At 52.8% G+C, this 20,643-nt stretch overlaps 10 protein-coding genes across 10 annotated transcripts; 6 read left to right on the forward strand and 4 right to left on the reverse strand.

Moving 5' to 3' along the window:
* Positions 1 to 314: 314 nt before the first annotated feature.
* On the forward strand, positions 315 to 1,666 carry HMPREF1120_01619 (uncharacterized protein; the record flags this gene model as incomplete). The annotated part of the gene is made up of 3 exons (XM_009155639.1): positions 315 to 592; positions 648 to 829; positions 882 to 1,666. 3 exons carry the CDS (start codon positions 315 to 317, stop codon positions 1,664 to 1,666), a joined length of 1,245 nt encoding a protein of 414 aa, XP_009153887.1.
* Positions 1,667 to 2,822: 1,156 nt separating this feature from the next.
* On the reverse strand, positions 2,823 to 3,705 carry HMPREF1120_01620 (uncharacterized protein; the record flags this gene model as incomplete). The annotated part of the gene is made up of 2 exons (XM_009155640.1): positions 2,823 to 3,286; positions 3,519 to 3,705. The coding sequence occupies 2 exons, from the start codon at positions 3,703 to 3,705 to the stop codon at positions 2,823 to 2,825; spliced, it is 651 nt and encodes a 216-aa protein (XP_009153888.1).
* A 1,034-nt stretch (positions 3,706 to 4,739) lies between these two features.
* On the forward strand, positions 4,740 to 5,819 carry HMPREF1120_01621 (uncharacterized protein; the record flags this gene model as incomplete). The annotated part of the gene is made up of 1 exon (XM_009155641.1): positions 4,740 to 5,819. One exon carries the CDS (start codon positions 4,740 to 4,742, stop codon positions 5,817 to 5,819), a length of 1,080 nt encoding a protein of 359 aa, XP_009153889.1.
* Positions 5,820 to 6,972: 1,153 nt separating this feature from the next.
* On the forward strand, positions 6,973 to 7,767 carry HMPREF1120_01622 (uncharacterized protein; the record flags this gene model as incomplete). The annotated part of the gene is made up of 1 exon (XM_009155642.1): positions 6,973 to 7,767. The coding sequence occupies one exon, from the start codon at positions 6,973 to 6,975 to the stop codon at positions 7,765 to 7,767; it is 795 nt and encodes a 264-aa protein (XP_009153890.1).
* A 1,258-nt stretch (positions 7,768 to 9,025) lies between these two features.
* On the reverse strand, positions 9,026 to 9,934 carry HMPREF1120_01623 (uncharacterized protein; the record flags this gene model as incomplete). The annotated part of the gene is made up of 1 exon (XM_009155643.1): positions 9,026 to 9,934. One exon carries the CDS (start codon positions 9,932 to 9,934, stop codon positions 9,026 to 9,028), a length of 909 nt encoding a protein of 302 aa, XP_009153891.1.
* A 439-nt stretch (positions 9,935 to 10,373) lies between these two features.
* Positions 10,374 to 10,701, forward strand: HMPREF1120_01624 (uncharacterized protein; the record flags this gene model as incomplete). Its single annotated transcript, XM_009155644.1, has 2 exons — positions 10,374 to 10,436; positions 10,510 to 10,701. 2 exons carry the CDS (start codon positions 10,374 to 10,376, stop codon positions 10,699 to 10,701), a joined length of 255 nt encoding a protein of 84 aa, XP_009153892.1.
* A 927-nt stretch (positions 10,702 to 11,628) lies between these two features.
* HMPREF1120_01625 (S-(hydroxymethyl)glutathione dehydrogenase) lies at positions 11,629 to 13,171 on the forward strand (the record flags this gene model as incomplete). Its single annotated transcript, XM_009155645.1, has 8 exons — positions 11,629 to 11,652; positions 11,707 to 11,721; positions 11,773 to 11,887; positions 11,940 to 12,075; positions 12,130 to 12,694; positions 12,754 to 12,796; positions 12,859 to 12,999; positions 13,059 to 13,171. The coding sequence occupies 8 exons, from the start codon at positions 11,629 to 11,631 to the stop codon at positions 13,169 to 13,171; spliced, it is 1,152 nt and encodes a 383-aa protein (XP_009153893.1).
* Positions 13,172 to 14,404: 1,233 nt separating this feature from the next.
* Positions 14,405 to 15,124, forward strand: HMPREF1120_01626 (uncharacterized protein; the record flags this gene model as incomplete). Its single annotated transcript, XM_009155646.1, has 1 exon — positions 14,405 to 15,124. The coding sequence occupies one exon, from the start codon at positions 14,405 to 14,407 to the stop codon at positions 15,122 to 15,124; it is 720 nt and encodes a 239-aa protein (XP_009153894.1).
* Positions 15,125 to 15,423: 299 nt separating this feature from the next.
* Positions 15,424 to 17,665, reverse strand: HMPREF1120_01627 (uncharacterized protein). The gene is made up of 2 exons (XM_009155647.1): positions 16,818 to 17,665; positions 15,424 to 16,760 (listed from the first exon to the last, which is right to left on the reverse strand). Exons 1-2 carry the CDS (start codon positions 16,909 to 16,911, stop codon positions 16,231 to 16,233), a joined length of 624 nt encoding a protein of 207 aa, XP_009153895.1. The 5' UTR covers positions 16,912 to 17,665; the 3' UTR covers positions 15,424 to 16,230.
* A 452-nt stretch (positions 17,666 to 18,117) lies between these two features.
* HMPREF1120_01628 (tubulin gamma chain) lies at positions 18,118 to 20,622 on the reverse strand. Its single transcript, XM_009155648.1, has one exon. It carries the CDS (start codon positions 20,505 to 20,507, stop codon positions 19,140 to 19,142), a length of 1,368 nt encoding a protein of 455 aa, XP_009153896.1. The 5' UTR covers positions 20,508 to 20,622; the 3' UTR covers positions 18,118 to 19,139.
* Between the last annotated feature and the right edge of the window lie 21 nt (positions 20,623 to 20,643).

Here is a 20,643-nt window from a genome sequence, read left to right on the forward strand (position 1 = left end):
GTCCAGACAAAAGGGGAAATGGGGAAAGGAAACAAAACATTGTTAGATGAGCAATATGCCTTGCACGATGAAAGTTTGTATGTGATGCTGGCGCCTTTTTGTCTAGCAGAGGCACCCGCACAACACTCTCGCGGATGAGGCCCTCGAGCATGATGTCGTCCTTCAGCGTGTCGACGACATCATCGTCGGGCGTCAATCACAACAATCACAACAACCTCAGTCCGCGCTCCGAGTCTTTCTTCATCAAACCCTCCCATCCTCCCCCTCGACAACCAGATCTCCTATCATCTCTGAACTCTTAAACCCCAAGCAAAATGGATATCGAGTACTACGAGTGGGCTCGACTGTCCCAGCCAGTGTTTCCTGCATTTCCCGAAGCGAGACGTCCACTCCATCTCCGAATTGCTCACAAGGTTCAAGACTTCCTTGACGAGCTCAACATCCCTCGCCTCTTCTACAAGACATTAGCCTACAGCTATGTCTTGGTGATTCTATGGTGCTTTTACTTGCTCGTGTCTCTTCCCCAACGATCAAACCATGAAGTTCAACAATTGCCAGACGACTTTCCAGTCTTTTCGCAGGAATTCGACAAGTGAGTCCAAGACGGAGGTTTGGTGAGATCGACTCGATTTGCTGACGGCCAGCAGCTATTACGAAACCTTCAAGGTGTCTTCAGGTTGTCATCTCCGCGAAGGTGACCTGTATATTGCTCCCAATGCGTCTGTTCCAGGCAAGGATCGCAAACCGTTCTGCGCCACCCGCAAGGAATTGCTCACCGAAATGTCCAAAGGAGAAACTCGCAGTCCAAATACACCTTGGGTAGTGCCAGGTAAGACATCCGTTCTTTACGTGAGCCTTTGCTAACCGCGCTGCCTGTTCAGAATGCCACTACCACTGGTACTCCATGGCCGAAATCTGCATGATCCTCGGCCGTTTCGACACAATCATCTTTGTGGGAGACACGGACCTTCAGAATATCTACAACGGTTTCAACATCCTACTGCGCAAAGACTTGGTCAAGGGAACCTTGGCTACTTGGGACATGGACTGGGCCTCTCAGTCACAATGCCTCTGCGAAAAGCAGTTTTCTCGGCCCTCCTGTGCAGGATCCTGGGTCACCTCGAGCGAACAAGTGCCCCGGCTAACTCGTGGCTTGTACCGTGGAAATCCATACATATGCGACCGTTCGACGACTCACGCATTCCTCAGACACTCTTCGGCCTCGACAACTTTGTTGTCGCGCGACGTCCTGGCCCGATTCAAGGCATTGCTCGATCCTCCGATCCCGCGTCCGCGCAGCAAACGCGTCGCAGTCATCTACTCGGCATCTCCCGTCCCTGTCTCCCTCCCGACCGATCTTGTCTTGGCCTCGATGCTGGAATTCAAGAAGGCGTTGTTTTTCTCCCGGCGGGTGAGACGCAGCAGGGCGACGTTGTGGGTTGGCCCCGGCGGCGCCGCTGGTCCCCGGGAGCTTGACGCCGACGCCGACGCTGAGCTCCGGGCGTTCGACGACGACATGGCCGATGCGGCTCGCCGCAATGGGATCGACGTGCTCTCCATGCGTAATCTGACCGCCCGTGCGTGGGGCCCAGGAGGACCTCGCTCGGCTGAAAAGTTGGCCATCACCCAGGCCATGATGGTCTTCAATTGGCTGGACAGCTTGTGATGGAGCTGTTCGCCCTGGCTGTGGTTTGGTCTGGTCTGGTTGGCCGGTCGGTTGCTGCCCGGCTTGGTTTCCTGGTTGGTGTGTTTGCTGGCGTTCTTTCGGTGGTGGTGCTTTTGCTGGTGGCGGTGTTGGCTGGTGTTCCTCGTGCTGGGCGGGCGGTCGTCTAGATGACGACGTTGGTGGCCTATTTGGCAAATGAGCCCAGATTGGCGCTATCTTGAGCGTCAATCCAATGCAGATAGAACAGCCGTGGTGGCGTGCTGTGCTTGCCAGAAGCAGCGTTGAGCCAATTCATACCTCTTGCTCTCTCGACTAGTAGACTGAATTTTTTAATTGTGGAAACCCAAATGGATGGACATGTAGTAACAAATACACGCTGGCAGTGGCAGTAGTATGGCTGTGTTCCTGCTGCTGTGCTCTGTACCAGGTAACCTCTGCGTGAGGAACTCAACACATGCATAGGGCTACTTGAATTGACGATTTTCCGGCTCAAAGGGCGCATTAAGCCCAAGACAAGATGCAAAAGCCTCCGGGTGAGACCATAGGACATGGATACATGACTACCACAATTTATATATCTGTTTCTGGTGTTTGAATGTGAGTGTAGTATTGTCCACCTCTACGCCATTCAGCCTCAGTTGATTCTGACGGGCTTGCATTGGCATTGAGCCAGTTTAGCCAGATCAAGCGACTGAGAACAAAACCCACTACAGCGCCTCCACGGAGTACCAGGTATTCCAGAGCATTTCACAATATTCTGCACTGAAACCCTCCTTTCTTTCGGTCCCCTGACTCAGCCGTGCCTGGTTTGCCATCGACATCAGCCCACAACCTTGGAACAGCCCTGGCGTTGGCTGAGTTGAAGGTTTTGACGACAAACTTTCCCAAAGAATAATTTGACTCAACCAATCTGTTCGACCATGCCCCGTCATCCTCAGCACGGCCGACTCCTAGGGAAGGAACATTCGACCAAGTCTCGCGACTTTGCTCTAATTGTACAGCCTCTTTTCCCATCCATATCCCTTTCAGTCTCGGACCAAGCAATAAAAAGCCGGTTCATTTCGGATGAGATGATAGGCATGGAAGACGGTCCTGCCCCGTCGTCATGCTGTCTGGTCTCGGGCAACCGTTGGTTCAATCTTCGATAATGCAAGGATCAAAACAACACCTCTCCACTGCCTTCGATTTCACCACCCCACAACTGCCCGACCTTCCTTGCCCTGATCTTATCCTTGCGCTTCTTCTCCAAATCAATCGCGCGCTGAAGCCGAAAGACCTCTTCGACATCGCCGAGCTCGTATCCGGGCGGCGGGTCGTCTTCTCTGTCGAGATCGACTTCACCCAGCAACAGCACGTTCTCGCCTCGGACGAGGTACGTGCCGCGGGGGATGTCGCAATAGAGATTGCGCGGGAGAGTGGCTGTACTTAACGATGTGTTGGCGGACAAGGAGGGTGCGTCCTGCGAGGCTGTTGCGGAAATGGCGTCCGGGCTGGTCCCCGCGGGGATGCTGACAAAGTATCGCTCTCGAGTGTCGGTCAGGACGAGGTTGGCGAATTGATCCCAGGATCTTAGAACGCCGAAGATTTTGCGGCCGTCGCGGAGGACGAGGAGGAGCTTTTCTGCAAATAGACCAAATGGTTAGTAACGATCAAGTCTTTATCCCACTCCAGAGTTTTTTTTATTTGTCCATAAGGTATACAATCCAAGCTCGACCGAAAACTGCCATGGAAACAGAATGGGAAGTGGGAGTGGGTATGGGAGTGTGTGTGCGGTCTTTCACATGTCCTCATTTTGGGATGTGATCAAACAACGAACATGTCAATGACATAGGTAGTAGTAGGTAAGACGTACTGTCCGTCAAATCCAGCAGCTGCGCCGCAGTCGTGAACATCTGCGGTGGTAACTGGGGGGCACCCTGCGGCGGCACGCCTGCAAAGACGGCATTTTGGTTTTGGTTCTGAGGCGCTGGTCCTTGTCCTTGTCCTTGTCTCTGCGGCGACGACGGAGGCGGACGGTCATCTAGACTGAGGTTTTCCATTTTCTGTTTCTGGTTTCTTGGTCCGGCGGGGAACAAGTCACCGGCGCGGGGGTAGAGGGGATGTTGGGTGTCGAGACGTGTGAATCGGTGTTGAATACAACTTAGATCGGTAGGCTGTTACTGGTACTGCGAGGCGATGACGGTGGGACTAGAAGATTGCTTCGACACCTGTGCAACCATGTCCGCCACCAGAAAACAAGTTGAACAATCTCGTACGTATGGCGTGGATGAGCCAAATTGAACGGGAATGAATACTGCCACAACTGCACTTCTTGAGCGAAGAACGAGCGCCGAGTGATGCAGTCAATGGCTTTCGCTTATGTAAGTATTGGGTTTTGAGCCGGATGGAGGCTTAAGCGCCAGGCGCGCGGTTGACGCGCTACACATACCCAACCCTACCATTGGACAGCCTGCTGGGCAGCAGCACATTCGTTCTTTTCACCAGAAACACCTCTCGGGCCTTTGGAAGGCGCAAAAGATGGAAGACGTGAGCTCGTTCGTATACTTCTTCTCCATACTCTTCTAGAGCCAGAGTGCATCTACTATGAAATCAATCCTCGGACGGAACAAAGCAAACTCGACCGCACGGCGGTTCTGAACAGCCGGGGGCCCTGGTTTCGGAATCGCGGCCTGCCGCCGGAGAATCGTGCCTCCGCAGTCCCGCCCCGCTTTGATCAGCGCCATTCGAGCAGTGGCCTCACTTCCCGCTTCATGGTAGCCTGCAAATGAATTGGATCACCATCATCCCCGACCAGTTTTCATATCACTTCAGCAGGGCCTGATGAGCTGGCGGGCGGTCGGTTTGATACTTGGTAAGATCACGGAATGACAAAGAACACGGTCCTGCAAGAGCGGTGGACTTCGGACGATTCGACCGCTGCCGCCCCTGCACTGGTTCTCTAACGGATACCTTGAATATAATATTACACCTCCCTCCCAAACAGTTTGGAAAGGGTACGAGCCGGACTTTGTGGCGTGACCCTTTTGCGACAGAAGAACAGTTCAACCGCTTTGAGATCAATCGCGAATCAAACATGTCGATGCTAAGCGGCTTGAAGCGGTTGCTCGACCAAAAGCGCAACCCACCCAAACCGGCCACCGAATCATTTGCTGGCCGGACTATCCTTTTGACAGGAGCAACTGGTGGTCTAGGCCTAGAAGCGGCGAAGAAACTCGTCGGCCTGAATGTCTCGAGACTTATCATCACGGCCAGGAGTGAGGAAAAGGGCCAAGCTGCGAAGAAGCAGATCGAAGCACGCCTTCGGGCATCCAAGGGAACAGCCGCCAGCAACTCGACTGAGATTGTTCCTCTGGTGCTCAACATGAGCAGTTTTGACAGTATTCAAACATTCGTCGAGACGCTCAAGTCCAGAGTTCAAAAACTTGACGGAGCAATCCTCAACGCGGGAACGTTGCAGGCCTCCTACGTGCAGAGCGCCGACGGCTGGGAAGAAATGCTCCAGGTCAACGCCCTCAGCACGTTCTTACTCGGCTTGTTGCTGCTGCCGCTTCTCACTGCGTCGGCAGAAGACAATGACGGCAACAGCCCCACGAATTACAAACCTCACTTGACATTCGTCTCTTCCGGTACAGCTTGGACAGTCAGCCCCGCAAAGATGACGGTCTTCATGGGAAGCGAAACGCCACTTGAGGACCTAAGCTCCCAGAAGCACTTCCCACCCGGGACGTTTGGTGGACAAACACAGTACGCACGGACGAAGCTTGTTCTCGAATATGCAGTGCGCCACCTGGCCGCCTTGCCTTCGCTCAAAGGCCCCGATGGGCAACCAAGAGTCATCGTAAACACAGCCTGCCCAGGAATGTGCAAGAGCGATCTGGGGCGACAGATGATGACCAACCTCATTGTAAAGCTCCTCAGCTGGATTCTCTTCACTGTCTTTGCTAGAACAGCGGACCAGGGAGCGAACACGTTCGTTACCGCCTTGACGCAGGGCGTCGAGGCCCACGGAGAAATGTGGAAGGACGATCGGGTATACGAGCCTGGTCCAATGTGTGCGACCGAGGAAGGTTGCAAGTTTGGCGACAGGGTGTGGAGTGAGCTGTTGCAAGTCATGGTCAAGGCAGACACCAGGACCAAGCTTTTCTTGTCCTGAAAAAGCAAACAAAACCTTGAACTCTTCTGTTTCTTGGTGCTTCGTAGGCAATCGTGGGCTAATGTAGCTCTGGTCGCTCAACACTAAGCTCCGAAGTCCCAAAGCCAGGATTGGGTTAGGCTGGTCTGGAGATAGGGCGGGATTTCCGTCAGGTTTTAAGAGGCCGTACTCCCAACAAACATTCCAGGCTATACTGTCCTTTGGTTGTGCTCGAGAGGGAGCAAGTGTTGGACAAAAGTCGACACTACCATAATAGTTTGCGACGGTGCCCCCGGCTGATTTTCGTCCAGGGCCACCAATGAGAACGAAGTCTCACCTAGGGAAAGCGAAATGTTAATTTCGCATCCTTCGATATCCTTTGATGTTTGCCACCAGTTGTTGGAGTCTAAGGCGTTGCGGCTCCATCCCACGTCGATCATGGGCGATTGTCCATATCCTGGGAGTTACACCCAGGCGGTTTCCGTCCTGTTCGTTACTGGCGTGTACTCTCATCAAACATCATTCGCCAGCACCGCTTGAGACGAGCCTACGCCCAATCATTTCCGGACCATCGGCAATGCACGCTGGATGTGCTGGCAACATCTGACAGGTGCATGACTTGCGGCGGGGAATAGCTACTGCAAGTCAGAAAAAGTCCCAGAGGATCGCCGAGCTCTGAATGTTCTGGAGCCGATGCCATGAACCATTTGCCTTCCACTGTGCCGGACTGAAAAGCTCTGCAATAGAGCTACGTTTGAGCTCAGGAATTTGCGAATCCAGCTTCTGCTCCGGACCATTCACAGGTCATCTGTTGGTGCCGTGGGCAAAAGAACCTACCCTCGCTCGTCTCAGAAACGCAGAAGAAGCGAGAGACCCCGCATATCGGTTCGGCCCTTGCCCATACCCTGAATGTTCACCTTCGAATTGTGATATTCGCGCGATTACCTTATAATGACTGGTGAGCTCATCATCACTTGGTTGCTGATCCAAAGTCCCGGGAATAAGTGATGGGGCTGATATAAGTTCGCATAGGACGGTCGAATCACCGACGACTCCTGCGCAAAAACACCCAGACTCCTCCGGTGAGGTGGTGCCTCAAGTGCACCGTCCAATCCACGGCTCAGAGCCACCCATAATCAGTTTGGCAACAAAAAGGCCCGGCGAAATCGGCCTAATGTATTCGAGAAGCACTCTGCAGAAACAGCGTCGGGCGGTGCAGGTCGTCGCGGAGGACGACATTATATCGATCGCCTCGACCGCCACCACAGATGCAGTGCCACCTCTCACCCGGTGTGCATCGACTGCAACCTCGTTGACATCTTCGGCAGACACAGACCTCGCGAGTAGTGTACTTGGAGAAGGACACGTGCTCGAGTCACAAGACGGAGTGTTGACGATCCCGCTCCGATATCAAGAGGATGCGGATCTGTTGTGTCCGTTCCAGATCCTCGACTGTGACCAGGTTTTTGCGGACATCATCCACTTCAAAATGCACGTTTTTTCCCACTTTCGCGGCCACGAATTACCCACCTCTGCCACTTGTTTCCTGTGTGACAATAAGTTCAGCCAGCAGCCTGATGATGACCCAGCATTTGCGTGGAATACCATGCTATCACACATGGTGCATGAGCACTTTCGCAAGGGTCAACAGCTTGCAACGGTGAGGACTGACTTTGCCTTGATGAGGTGGATGTACAGCAGGAAGATAATCAGTGAGCAAGAATTCAAAAGGACGCAAATGGTACCACTGCCAACCCTGCTGCCAGGAGCGGCTCGCAGGCAGCTTGTGGACGTCGTGGCAGAGGTACCACACGCCCCGGCCGCAACACCGCCAGCTGTTATATTGGCGCACATGGCACAGTCTGTTGGCTATCAAAATGAATCTTTCACAGTCAATGCAGGGCGCCGGCAAGAGAGACGTCGTCTTGACGCGACTCGAGCTACTGTTCGAGCCAGGAGTAATATGTGACAAAATCCTTACCATTCCATGTTCGGATGTCGGGAAGGCAAAACTAAGAAGAAGAAAGGCTGTCGCCATAAGTATTCGAACGGGCCGTTGCGTCGGCTCAAGCGCGACCACGCAAGGCGTCAGGCAACCTTTGTGTTCGGGACTCATCTTGATTGCAGCGATCTGACATGTACGATGAAAGCAGTGAAAGGCTGGGTGTAATATGCTGAGGCAGCCAGCTAGGCTCGGCATTCATGTCTTATGATAATGATGAAATGACAGACCATATTGGATTCATATTGAAACCCTGGTGATTCAAAAGGTGCTGGGTCCTTCTCAGGCTGTGGTCGTATAGAGGTACCAGGTACCTATGCTGTCGGCAAGAGTTGTTTTCTCCCCTCGGTTTCCACAGTGGCAACTGCCTTGAGATCTCCCACAAGGGAGGATCTTCTGGAAAATCATCTCTCAAGGATGGTCTCCAGGTGCGCAGTGACGGTGTATCTGAAGCAATCTAGGAATGCAATCGTAGCACTCCCATCTAATATTGGGATCCTCTCCGTGCTAATGCTAGGATCATTGGTTGCCTTTTGGTGCGCCTTGCATCGAACAAGCGCCAATACGGAGGAGGCGTGGGACCAGAAAGAATCAGAAGAGACTACTCTGATGGGCTATAGTACGGCATGCCGACAATAACTGAATAAGCAGCATGCTTCGAAGAGAGAAGACACAGAAGATGAAGTTCAGAAGTAGGAAGCCAGCCATGTTCAAATGTTCCAGATTGAGTCGGCCACGGCCCAATCACAACACGCCACTAGGATCTTCTTGCAACCACCAACTGACGCTTCCAGGTCATGTCACAACCCCGGGTTGCTGCACAGCCACTCGGGCAGCTGACAATGCCCTGCTTTGATGGGAGACAGAGAATTGCTGAGCATAGCATCGACCTGATGACAACCTCCAATCAAAACACGGCGCCCACCCCTCTTTTAACATACGGGGGGCTGTTAGAGTAATGCCGATGATGCCATAGTTTTGTCCGTGTATGAAGCAAAAGTAGCCTAACAGATTTAATGTTAGTTGGTGGTATTAACAATGGCGGGAGAGAATAGAGGCTTAGAGATAGGCAATCAGACAGCAGTTGGTACAATTTTGTTTTCCACAAGGAGTTTCAGAACAGGTCTGTGTGAAAATTTGCTTCATCATGTGGTAAATTGGGAAAGTGATAGGGTTGAGTGACTCACCTCGGAGGACGCTGAAGTGTGCCCTTTCGGGACCCATATTAGGGCGCCATCCCCTGTGAAGGCTTGAAGAAGCCAAGCAAAGATTTTTGACGCGCATCGTATGGAACCGAACCTAAACCACCACGAGCACGTTTCAGATCAACGAGATGATCCCGGCCGTTGATGGCATGCACCACCATCGAGTGTCCATCGAGATTCGGTGTAGGCGCTGCTGTGTCAGACGTGAGATTTAGTGGTGAAGCATCTGTAGGGGCGATGGCCGTGGGACGCTCAATCGTCACTTCCAGAAAAGCAGTATTGTTCCAGGAGGGCAGATATTCCAGCGGTCTGAGGTATCCCCCCACCTCAATATTAGGACCTAGTCTTACACTGCCGGCATTGAACTTGCGAAGCAATGACTGCCAAAGCACGGACAGGAACAGGCCATGAGAGACAACAGCAACGCAGTCCTGTGACATAGGGTTAGTCGAATTTAGCAGATTGTCTGGGCCGGTAGCAAGCAAGGGCATGATAAAATTGTCCAAGAAGATTTGGGCCCTTGTCGCCATGGACTCGGAAGTCTCCTGCGGTCGGAAGTTTTGGTCTGCTGAGACCGGAGGATGTGACTCAAAGGCCTGTTGAGCGCGCTTGGATGCCCAGGGAAGCAACTCGAAAGATCCGAAGTCCTGCTCGCGCAGAAGATCCAGCTTCACAACTTCAGGAACGCTATGTTGAAGAGACCATTGACCCAACTGATGCCGCTGGATCTCCTCGGCCGTCATGTAGGCTCGTTGGAGATCAGAGGCATAGATATGCGTGAAGCGGAGGTTGCGGTGAGCTGCAAGATACTGCCCTAGACGTTGGGTTTGAAGCACCCCATGGTTGGTCAACCTCGAATCAGAAACCCCGGCAAGGAGACCGGCAACATTGTGTTCAGTTTCGCCATGCCGCACCAAGAACAGACGCATGCCGGCTGGGGAGATCAAATGGCCCAGCACAGGAGGAAGGCCCAGGCTGAAAAGAAAGAAAGCCAAAGAGGAAGGATTGAAATGAGTAGAAATGAAGTGCGCACGACGACCTTTATATAGCAGGTTTGCCGACCACTCACGGTGCAGTCAGTTGAGTTGGTCCGCAGATTCTTGTGTCGCCGTCAATCAAGGTCACCAGCAAATTGTGTTACAGTGCCTGCGATTCGGTTGCCCATCTGAGAAACAATATCCCGGCAGACTACTCTCACTCGACTGAGGGAAACTCTGGGACAGAAGTTCACGTCCTCTCAACTAAGTCAACTCCGATTCTGTGCCTGGGACGGCCGTTGACGACAACTCTTTATCAAGATGGAAGGGTAGGCGTGCTGTCTCCAGTAACCTTTTACGAGTAGGGCTGATTCTTCGTACCAGTCTTAATATGTCAGAGCAGCGAGAGCTCCAATCTCGACTTGAGAGACGGCAGATGGGCGAGTTCATGGCAGTAAGTGTTCCAAAACCCTTTGTACGAGTTCGATCATTGCCAGGCAGCAGCTGACTCGGGCTCGTACTTCTAGACATTCAGCGGCCTTGTGCAGCAATGCTTCGATGACTGTGTCAACGATTTTACATCCAAAGCCACGACTCCTAGAGAACAGGGCTGTGTTTCAAGGTGTTTCGAGAAGCACATGAAGGCCACCGAGCGGTTGGGGGAACGATTCCAAGAATACAATGCCGCTTTGCAAGCCGAGCAGATGGGAAAACAGTGAGCAGGTCGAGCAGGTCGAGCAGTTCGAGCAGGTCCTCAATTGCCTGGACTCACCCGAACATGTGTATCACTACTACGGGAAGAATGCATACCCGGTTAGTTTATATTTGATGGCCAGAGAATCAAGGGATTTGGCGATCAAGTTTGCATATTAGCCCAATTGACTTGGTTATGCCGCATGTGTGCTAGATGGAAGCCTCATCAGATGTGACAACAGGCTGCCATGCATCAAGTTGAACGAGGCTGCCATAAAAAAGGCAAGGTGCATGATCTTAACACTACCACTGCTACTAAAGGACATGTACTGTCCATGTACATTATTAAATTATTGTGCAAATGTAGATTGGCAATCGGCAAAAAGTTACCCCTTCTACCTACCTTTACAGTACTTGCGGAGAGTCCAGTCTGATGGTCCCACTGCACCAATGCAGTGGCAGCAATTCGCAGCTGTCGATCTATTAGGAAGTTTTCCCCGGGCCGGGTGAACGCTTTCCCGTCGGTGAGTATCGACACTCATTGCAGCCTGAGCGCTGTCACTCGCACCCCGACATCTCTCTATCAGAAGCAGAGGCTGACCGCGGGGCTCGCGGTGGATTCCTTTGCTCAAGAAGATGAGCGCGTGCCGATTATCATTCACTGCCAGTGGCAGTGCGGTATCTTTGCCCCGACTCTCGACGGGGACTCGGGCTTTCATCTGGCGAATCTTGTCGTCCGCATCAAGACCTCATCATGATTCTCGCGGACTCCCCACATCCATGTTGCCTTCCGACAACCCCACTTCGGCAACCTGTTGATACCTTCTGAAGCCCCGGCCTGTGTTGTTTTTGAACTCCTCTACCCATACTCCGGCTTCCTACCACTTGAACAGTCTCTCATCTCGGTACTTATCAATCCAGTGTTTCTCCAAAGTGGTCAATTGCCCGCCAAAATGCCTGCTGACACCGTCGGAAAGGTATGTATACATCCCCAAGAGAAAATTTGATAGAGGCTGATAGGCGTTGGACAGACTATTACCTGCAAGGTAAGCACCCGGCACAGAGTACCTGGCTGTGCCATCATCTGACCTGTGTAGGCGGCCGTCGCCTGGGAGGCTGGCAAAGACCTCACCATCGAAGACATCGAAGTTTTACCTCCGAGAGCTCACGAAGTCCGGATTCAAATCTACTACACCGGCGTGTGCCACACTGGTGAGAAAAGCATCGTCAAGATGGTGGAACGGGATGCTGAAGTTACAAACAGATGCATACACCCTATCCGGCAAAGACCCCGAAGGTGCCTTCCCGGTCGTCTTGGGACACGAGGGTGCAGGTATTGTGGAATCCGTGGGTGAGGGCGTCACAAACGTGAAGCCGGGTGACCATGTCGTTGCTCTCTAGTATGTTCATGCCTGCTAGCAGAGACTTTGAACTCAACTAACTTGACTCAACAGCACCCCGGAATGCCGGGAATGCAAGTTCTGCAAGTCGGGCAAGACCAACTTGTGCGGAAAGATTCGGGCCACCCAGGGTAAGGGTGTCATGCCCGACGGGACGTCGAGATTCAAGTGTAAGGGCAAAGACCTCCTGCACTTCATGGGCACGTCCACGTTTTCTCAGTACACCGTGGTTGCGGACATCTCGGTGGTCGCCCTGACCGAGAAGGCACCTATGGAGAAGACCTGTCTGTTGGGTTGCGGTATCACCACCGGATACGGCGCGGCTGTGATCACGGCCAACGTCGAGAAGGGCTCCAACGTTGCCGTTTTCGGCGCGGGCTGTGTCGGACTTTCCGTCATCCAAGGTGCCGTTAAGAACGGTGCCGGTAAGATCATCGTGGTGGATGTGAACGACAAGAAGAAGGCTTGGGCTGAGCAGTTTGGCGGCACCGACTTTGTCAACCCCACCAAACTCAATGGCCAAACCATCCAAGAGAAGCTGATTGAAATGACCGACGGTGGTTGCGATTACACCTTCGACTGCACCGGAAATGTGCAAGTGATGCGGGCCGCCTTAGAGGTATGATGAGGTCCCTTGTCTACATATCGAAAGGCCAGTCCGCTAACTTCTGGAAACAGGCATGCCACAAGGGCTGGGGTCAATCCATTATCATCGGTGTTGGTCAGTATCACCCTAGTCGATTACTTCACTGGCCGAGTTGACATGCTGACGCTGTATCGCAGCCCCTGCTGGTGCCGAAATCTCGACAAGACCCTTCCAACTCGTCACCGGCCGTGTCTGGCGAGGCTGCGCCTTCGGTGGTGTTAAGGGCCGAACCCAGCTTCCAGGACTGGTCCAGGACTACATGGACGGAAAACTGAAAGGTTTGTCTCCCTTGGCCTTTTTTTCCTATGACCGCTCCGCTGACTTTTCTGCCTCGAAGTCGACGAATTTATCACCCACCGTCAACCCCTAGACAAGATTAATGAGGCTTTCCACGACATGCACGCCGGAGACTGCATCCGCTGCGTGGTGGACATGGGAGCCAGTAAATGACTACACTCGGGCCCCCCACCGACTGCGAAACTATGAGTGGAAGACATGAACTTGAACTTCTACGATCTCCTTATGTTTTGACGACGGGGTTTCGTTCTAGGTGGGAATTAAAAGCAAATACAAAATATTAGATCCGCACACGTGCCACGATCCTGTCCGATTTGAAGAAGGTCGTTTGTAATGCCGTAGACTCTTTGTCCAGCCGCCTCTCCATGCGTACCGGCTGTTGCACCTCGAACACCAATGCAGATGTCGAACATGACCACGAATGGTACAAAAGCGCCGAACGAGATGCGGCTCCAATGGTTGTTGTATTGTTAAATTGCCCAAAGCTTTCGTCGCCTGAGTTCTTGAGATACCGCTTTTCCGCGGTAGACTTCATTTCTTTTAGACCGGACAGTTCCTCAGGTAAGGACAGAATAGAATACTATACTAGTAGCAGTCCGTGTAATCCATGCCCTGTAGCCAAGTGGTGACAACTCCAGCATTTTTGGCGACACGATGATGAATGTAAAGTACCTAGGTAGCGAATGGCAGTTTCGGATATTTTTATTAAAATGCCGTGAGAATCGCCACAATCCACCCTTTTTTCTGCTCAAATCCAGCGTCACCCCAACTTTGAACTTCAACCCCCGCCTAACCGTCCTCTTGTCGTACTGCACGACCTGGGGTTCATTCCTTATATCCTTCCGACTACTATCTACACCTCAGTCGCTTATCTTTACGGCCTATATATAATACACACCGCCGAGGGCCACTGTCGAGCCAGCTTTACAAGCAAGTCACTAGAACTTCCACTGACACCTGCCTACCTGGGTAGCTTTCTCATCATGTCGCGATCGTTACTGTCCTCTTGCTGAGCCAAGGTCGCGGTTGATTCTTCCTTGTCTCTCAAGCGACTGAACTGCTTCAATCGGCCTGCCTCGTAGGATCTTCAGTGAGAACGAGGACGAAACGGAAGCTTGAACCAGGAATTTGGTTTTGGGTTTGGGTTTGGCTCACGTCCAGGCTCCCGTCTTCTGGGGTCTGGCTCCAGGTAACAAGACACAGCAAAATTGGGAGAATATGAACGATCATTCGGCTTTCTAGAACCCCCGGGACAGTCTGTGCCTCAGCTCGCGGCTACATTCCTTGTTACAACCATCTTTTCCCGAAGCCTGAGGCACCTTTGCAGAGGGTGGAGAGACACCAAAGAAAACGAACCGGAACCGCTGCAAAACCGCTCATCAACCAATGTCCACTTCCTCAACCTCATCACGGAGCCGGACGCGGGCACTCCGTTCTCTATCAGCGACCACACTGAGGCCCGCGAGGAAGAAAGCCCGGTTATACATCGCGCTCTACCCGCGTGGGGGATCGTCGACGACATCGTCGTTCCGCAACCATTTCACCTGCGACTCGTACCACTGGTCTCTGGTGGTAGCGCCGCCAACGGCATCGCGCAAGGACGTCGGCAGTACACGCTACCACGTCGCACATGCCGGGCAACACACGGCCTCTGCTTCTTCCGCTTCAACTTCAGGCGGCGGTGACCAATATTTGTACGAGGAGCAAGATATCGCATCTACGCCGGCCGCGCAGACGGGCCTGGTACGCATCACCGTGGCCAAGGTCGTGGACGAGGCCCGACTGCGCGCTTTGCTCCGCGACATCCCCGTGCCGCAGCATGGTGGCGATGATCCGACCTTCAATTGCCTGACGTGGGTGAGGGAGGCGTTTGTGAAAGCCATCGAAGATCCAAAGTGCGTCAAGAGTTATCTCCATGCCGAGGACTGGAAGGCCGTCGAGACCTGCGCTAGGACCTACTGTAAGCGGAAAAGAGACCTGGGCAGATTTCACCACACCCCGGTTCAACCTGAAAATGATGATGCCAACGCCGGCATTGCGTTCCCTTGGAGCCACGATGATATAAGTACCTTCAACTTCTGGGAGAATCGCGAAACAACCGCTTGACGAACGGCATACCGTTACCGTTATGGCTGTGGCATGCATCGGCGTCGTTTTTAATGAGACAACCACGATATGACGTGCTATGACAGTCATGTGCCTTGGATTGATATGCAATAACGTCTGGGACATCATGTTACACGGCCAATTTGGGATGTTTCAAACTTCCTCGACTGTCATGTCCTAGGCCCATTATGAGGTCCATTTCAACATTTAGGCTGTCGAGTCGAATGGGCCGGACTGACCAAACATATATACCTTACATCGATCGGCTTTGCGCTGCAGTGACGCGCAAGTGATGTGATGGGTTGTTGTATTGTTTTTTTGGCATACTGTACGTTGCCCCCAAAGTTGATATTTAAGTATTTATTTAGTATGACTGTTGCATGGGTATTCAGCATTTTATGTGTTACCTATGGGCGTTTCAATCTATGTATGCCTTGGGCCTTTCAGACTGCTCAACATCAGTGATTTCCTTGCATATACTTGCAGTTCCAAAATAGAATGCCGTGCAGAGTGTGAGATGTGGCCATCATCCTACGACTAATTGTATCACACGCGGCAGACATTGCCGCCCAGCAAATGTATCTTATCGCAACCACTTGAACCCCTTGAAGTCCACGTTGGACAGGTTCAAGTTGGTCAATGCAATGAGCCGGTCCTATGTACCACGAAGAAGCCAAGAGCCGGATAAGGTATTACAATATTTTGATTTGTTTCATTCGGGCTACCGCTTAATGCAGCCTGCTAATATAATGTGTTCACCAAAAGGTGAGGCAAAAAGAAGCCTTGCTTGCGCCTTTCACGACGGGGACAAAACGCCCCAACGCACAATCCTTGACACATCCGAGTCCGAGGTGTGATTCCGTATCCCAGTCCCGTGGCCCTTTACGAGGGCGCTGTTGAAAGCTGCTGTTCAACCCCCCTTGAATCCGAAGCAGAAACTCGAAATGCGAGATTACCGTCCATGAACTGGAGAAACGCCGCAACCAGCAACTTGAAAGCAGGAAAAAAAGCAAAAGAGGATAGACCGTGGCCATGCCATCTTGATCGGAGAACTCGAGACGAGGTTACAGTGCTTATGCAACTGTAAGTTTGGGATTCGCTGCCGTCTACAATCCCCGAAGCATGACGGTTCGTTCGCCTTCCAATTTGGCGGCGTTTCTGTCCTTGTCGGCTCTCCGAGCATCCTCCAAACCTTCGCAATTATGGGATTCTAGCATCCGATGCTTGCCGCAGAATCGCTTCTGACAGAATCCACAGTCTCCGACTATGGGCTGTGCAGGAGCCTTGCATCCCTCTTTCGAGCATCGAGGTCTGTTGGACTTTCTCTTGGTCGGCGTCGCGGTTCCGGAGGCAGTCGGCGTTGAAGTGGAAGATGTAGGGGCGGGCTTATCGGTGACTGGTTCCTTGGCCGGAGGTTGTTGTGGTTCAGAGTGATCCGTCGGCGTCGTACTGCGTGACGGGCTCTGAAGTTGTAGGACTGATGATTCTTCTAATTTGAGTTCGCCAACTGTAGTCGACACATTGAGCGGTTCTCCATTCAGCATGAGGCGTGCGTCTGAGGGGATGTTCTTCGGTGCACAGAGGAACTCGAGGACGTTGGAGACGGTATGTACGGGTCGGACGTTCAGTTTGATGACTGCGTGATGCCACGTTAGTTTCGGAAGGAGATCTCAGCAAGTGGCCATAAACTAACCTTTCCCGCCGGCAGTAGTGACGTGAATTGCCATGCTATCAGCAGCGAGCTCTTTCGAGCTATTGGAAGTCGCTGAGCCTGATCTGGAACGCATGTTGAAGAATGTGAGATCGGTTGACGTGTGTGTTCAGAGGTGATAAACCAGCAGAGAGATAACCGCTGGGACGAAAGCCTGGCCAAGAGGTGCGCAGCTGATGACGAATACCGGAGTATGAGTGATGAGTGAGGCGGACCGAGAGACGTGTCGGTTGGTCCGAGCAATGGAAGTCGGCTTGACGGTAGTTGAGCGAGTTTGATGTGGTCTTTGATGCGTGAAGTGTCTGTTTGCGGCAGGCAGTTTTGTGTGAGAGAGAGTGAAAGGGAAGTAAAGGAAGATGCAGTGGTTAGAAGCGCAGATGTGTCATGTATATTGATTGAAAGAAGCAGGCGACAGACAGGCAGGTGGCAGTCGGTGGTGGCAGCTCGTCGATGGATTGCAGAGCTTTGGTTGGGCCGGCGGAACTAGCAGCACTACCGCAATGCGGTGTATTGCTAGCCACTACTAGTCGTGAGGACTCCGTTGTTGGCTGCAGTGGATGTAGGCCCGGGGGTCGTGACACGGTGGCTGCGGTCACTTGAGGCAAATGTGGCAGGGCAGGGCACCGACGACGACGGATCAGGCACTGTCTACGGATAAAACACGCAGGGCGGACCGATCAGATGGGCCAGGGACCAGCGAGGGACCAGCGGGCGCCCAGGAGGAGGATCCCGAGGATGGTTTAGATGGCGACGGAATGACGGGGAACTCGAACTTAAGGGATCACAGAGAGGACCCAGCGGTTTGGCATGCAGCACGGCGCCGCGGGCGGCGAAGGGTCGGTTATCAGTAGTGTGCTTTTGCAAAGTGAGGCATAAAGCACGACCGACACTACCGACTTTGGTTATCATGTGCTCCGTTATGAGTCAGTAATACTGGGCCGTCGAAGGTCGCCGCAAGTATCGGAACCTCACAGACTGCCTCTATTACTAAGGCACTACTCCTTAGGTATGTTAGGGGGGCAAGTTCCACGGTTGTGCTGAGACCTGAAGACCTTGAGCTCGAGACGGCGGTGACCTGCAGATGTTACTAGCACAGTAGTACCGCAACCAGGAAGTGAAGCGGAACCGGCAACAGTCAGTGAAAGCCAAGTCCAAAGATACTTCTATCCAAGCCAGACAAGGGGTCCAGACACGGGGAGAAGCGCTTCCAACTTAACCCGATACTAGTTGTAGCTGCCTACATACACAATCTCGGCTCGACAGGAAATGAGTATCTAGTAGGTTTCTTTACGAATCCCAGATCCTCATAGTGCAGTGGTACTTTATCCCTAGGTATCGATGCAAGGACTCGGGACATACAATACCAAAGTGTCTTGTGTCTCGGTTTGTCCGGCTGCAGAGAGGTCAGGCCGTCTGTGCTCGGTCCGGGCGCATGCATTGTTATCATTATTGGCATGATAGAAGAAAGGCACCTGGCCGCTAGAACCGTTTAGCATGTTGCTACTACCACGGCCATGGCCACGAGGGAACTGAAATATATGGCCTTTCGCTGACCAGCAGCCACCTAACGTTCAATAAACATGGACATACAACCATGCGCAACTACCACGTAGCCGAGCGGGCACTTGCATCTCGCCTTGCTTGTTCCATTCTCCAGGTTGGCCATTGACCTCCTTTTTGCACTCCGCCCAGGTCTTTCAGCCCAACCTCCGCAACCGGCACCGGCTGCTGCCACTGCACCTCACTGCAAGCTGCTTGTTGGCCACGGGTATTGCGTGTTCTGTGGGTTGGTGCCGAAATGATCTATGCCCCGTGCATCTACTGCCACGTAGGGTTTCCGGGCCTTATTGCAGATACCGCAGTGTCGCATCCACCCTTTCGCTTCTCGACCCATGGCCATTTCAGTCGACATGCCTGACACCAAGCTGACAGCGAGCAAATTCGGAAACGTGTCCGTGATCCAAGGGATGGATCTGTGGTTACATGCAGCATCATGCACATTCCCGGCAGCGTGAGCGTGGTCAACCCCATCATCCAAGTCAAAGGGGCTCCACAATGATTCCATCAAGGTGCATCGGACTGGGGTTGTTGTCTTCTCAACTATGGTTGTGACTGTTGTGTCCAGTCATCCCAGCCAGGGGAACGACTTTTGCTCCGGGTCTGCGGTCTCAATAGTATGGGTGTATCGTTTCTGGAATTGATCGCAGTAAAGCCCCCAGGACCAAAGTCCGTCTGGCGCAGCATGAGTGGTCGGTTCGTCATTTGCCGTCGTGTCGTAAAAGTAGACCTCATACATCATTCAACTCATGCGCCGTCGGTTTTCTTTTCACCCGCATCGGGATCGAGATAGTCGTCCTTCTCAGCCGCCTCGTACTCACCAATGAGTCCCATCACGACCTCTTTGGCCTCGTCGAATTCACCTAGGCCTTCGGCAAACGGAGCTTCCTTTTTGTACTGCTCCAGATAGGCATTGCGCTTCCTCATTTTTTCGTACTGAATAACGATCCTCCGGAACAGTGTCGACACGCTCGTGTGATTCGCTAGCATAAGCCCGGACACTCGGTGAGTGTTCTGCAGGAACGGGGATTTCTTCGTCAGGGCGACTTGGATCGATGCCGGACCCCAGGGAATGAAATTGGCCATGCGCCGCTCCCGGATACGCAGGAGCGATTTGTGGACATCAGTGGGATCAGCCTCGCCTTGAATGATGTTGAGGATCGAGATGTAGCATGAAGACTTGGAAGGGTTAATTGACACCATCCTGTTTTTGGGCTGCAGAAGGCGACGCATCACATCTAGCACCGTGGTTTTGCGCACCGTCTTTGCCTGATCGACGTTATCGCCCGTAAACGGCGTATAGGCAGTCATGAGGAAATGGCATCGCGGTGTGGGAATTAGCGATGCAATGATTCCCACGAGGTCGTTGTGCATGTAGCCGGGGTACCGCAGTGTGGTGGTCGAAGCCGACATGACAGTCGAGACCAACTGATTTGTTTGCTGGAACGAAGGCTCCTGCACATGCAGTCTCTCGGATGCTATCCTTGATAGAGCGCCATTGTCGAGGACCACCACGGAGTCGGCATTTTGGGTCAATCTTCGCATCGTCAGTAGACTGTTGTACGGGTTCACCACCACATCGCCAATAGCGGTGTCTGGGAACACCGAGTATGTCTGGATGATCTTCTTCGGAAATCGGTCGTTCATGCGCTCAAGTAAGTACGAGCCCAGACCAGATCCAGTTCCGCCAGCGATGGAGTGAAGCAACATGAATCCTTCCAGAGAGTCACTTCCATCAGCCTCGCGGTCAATCATGTCAAAGATCTCTTCTTGCACCCTCTCGCCCGCGGCGTATCCGGCAGCCCAATTGTTTCCTGCGCCCATTCCATGTTCTCCAATGAAATAGTTTTCTGGGTTGTAGATGTTTTTATACGGCCCGCTCTGGATGCTGTTAATCACTCGGGGCTCGAGGTCGATGAGGATGGCTCGGGGAATGTAGCGGGTGTCGTCGCTCTGGTAGAAGAAGACATCTTTGCGGTCACCGCCCTCGGTTGCGAAGTCCTCGAGATTGCCGTCGCGGCTGATTCCATGCTCCTGGCACAGCTGCTGCCAAAACCTGGAACCTATGGCATTCCCACACTGGCCTGCCTGTATTGTAATGATCTCACGGGGCATTTTTGGCAGTTTGCAGTGTTTGAGGCGGGTTTGGCAGAAGTGGTAACGAACAGTGTGAAATGCGGAGGGGGAGTTGACGCGTTGGTGAATTGGATTTGACGCGTTTCCCGCCGCAGGCACCGTCAGAGTGGGGGCC

The sequence above is a fragment of the Exophiala dermatitidis genome, assembly GCF_000230625.1.
Source record: "Exophiala dermatitidis NIH/UT8656 unplaced genomic scaffold supercont1.2, whole genome shotgun sequence".
In the NCBI taxonomy this organism is placed as follows: domain Eukaryota; kingdom Fungi; phylum Ascomycota; class Eurotiomycetes; order Chaetothyriales; family Herpotrichiellaceae; genus Exophiala; species Exophiala dermatitidis.

Excerpts from the sequence above, each read along its gene's own strand:
- HMPREF1120_01627 (XM_009155647.1), bottom strand. The coding sequence starts at position 16,911 with ATGCGTTCCAGATCAGGCTCAGCGACTTCCAATAGCTCGAAAGAGCTC. Across the intron at positions 16,761-16,817 it reads CACTACTGCCGGCGGGAAAG|TCATCAAACTGAACGTCCGA; the intron begins GTTAGTTTATGG and ends GGCATCACGCAG.
- HMPREF1120_01628 (XM_009155648.1), bottom strand. The coding sequence starts at position 20,507 with ATGCCCCGTGAGATCATTACAATACAGGCAGGCCAGTGTGGGAATGCC.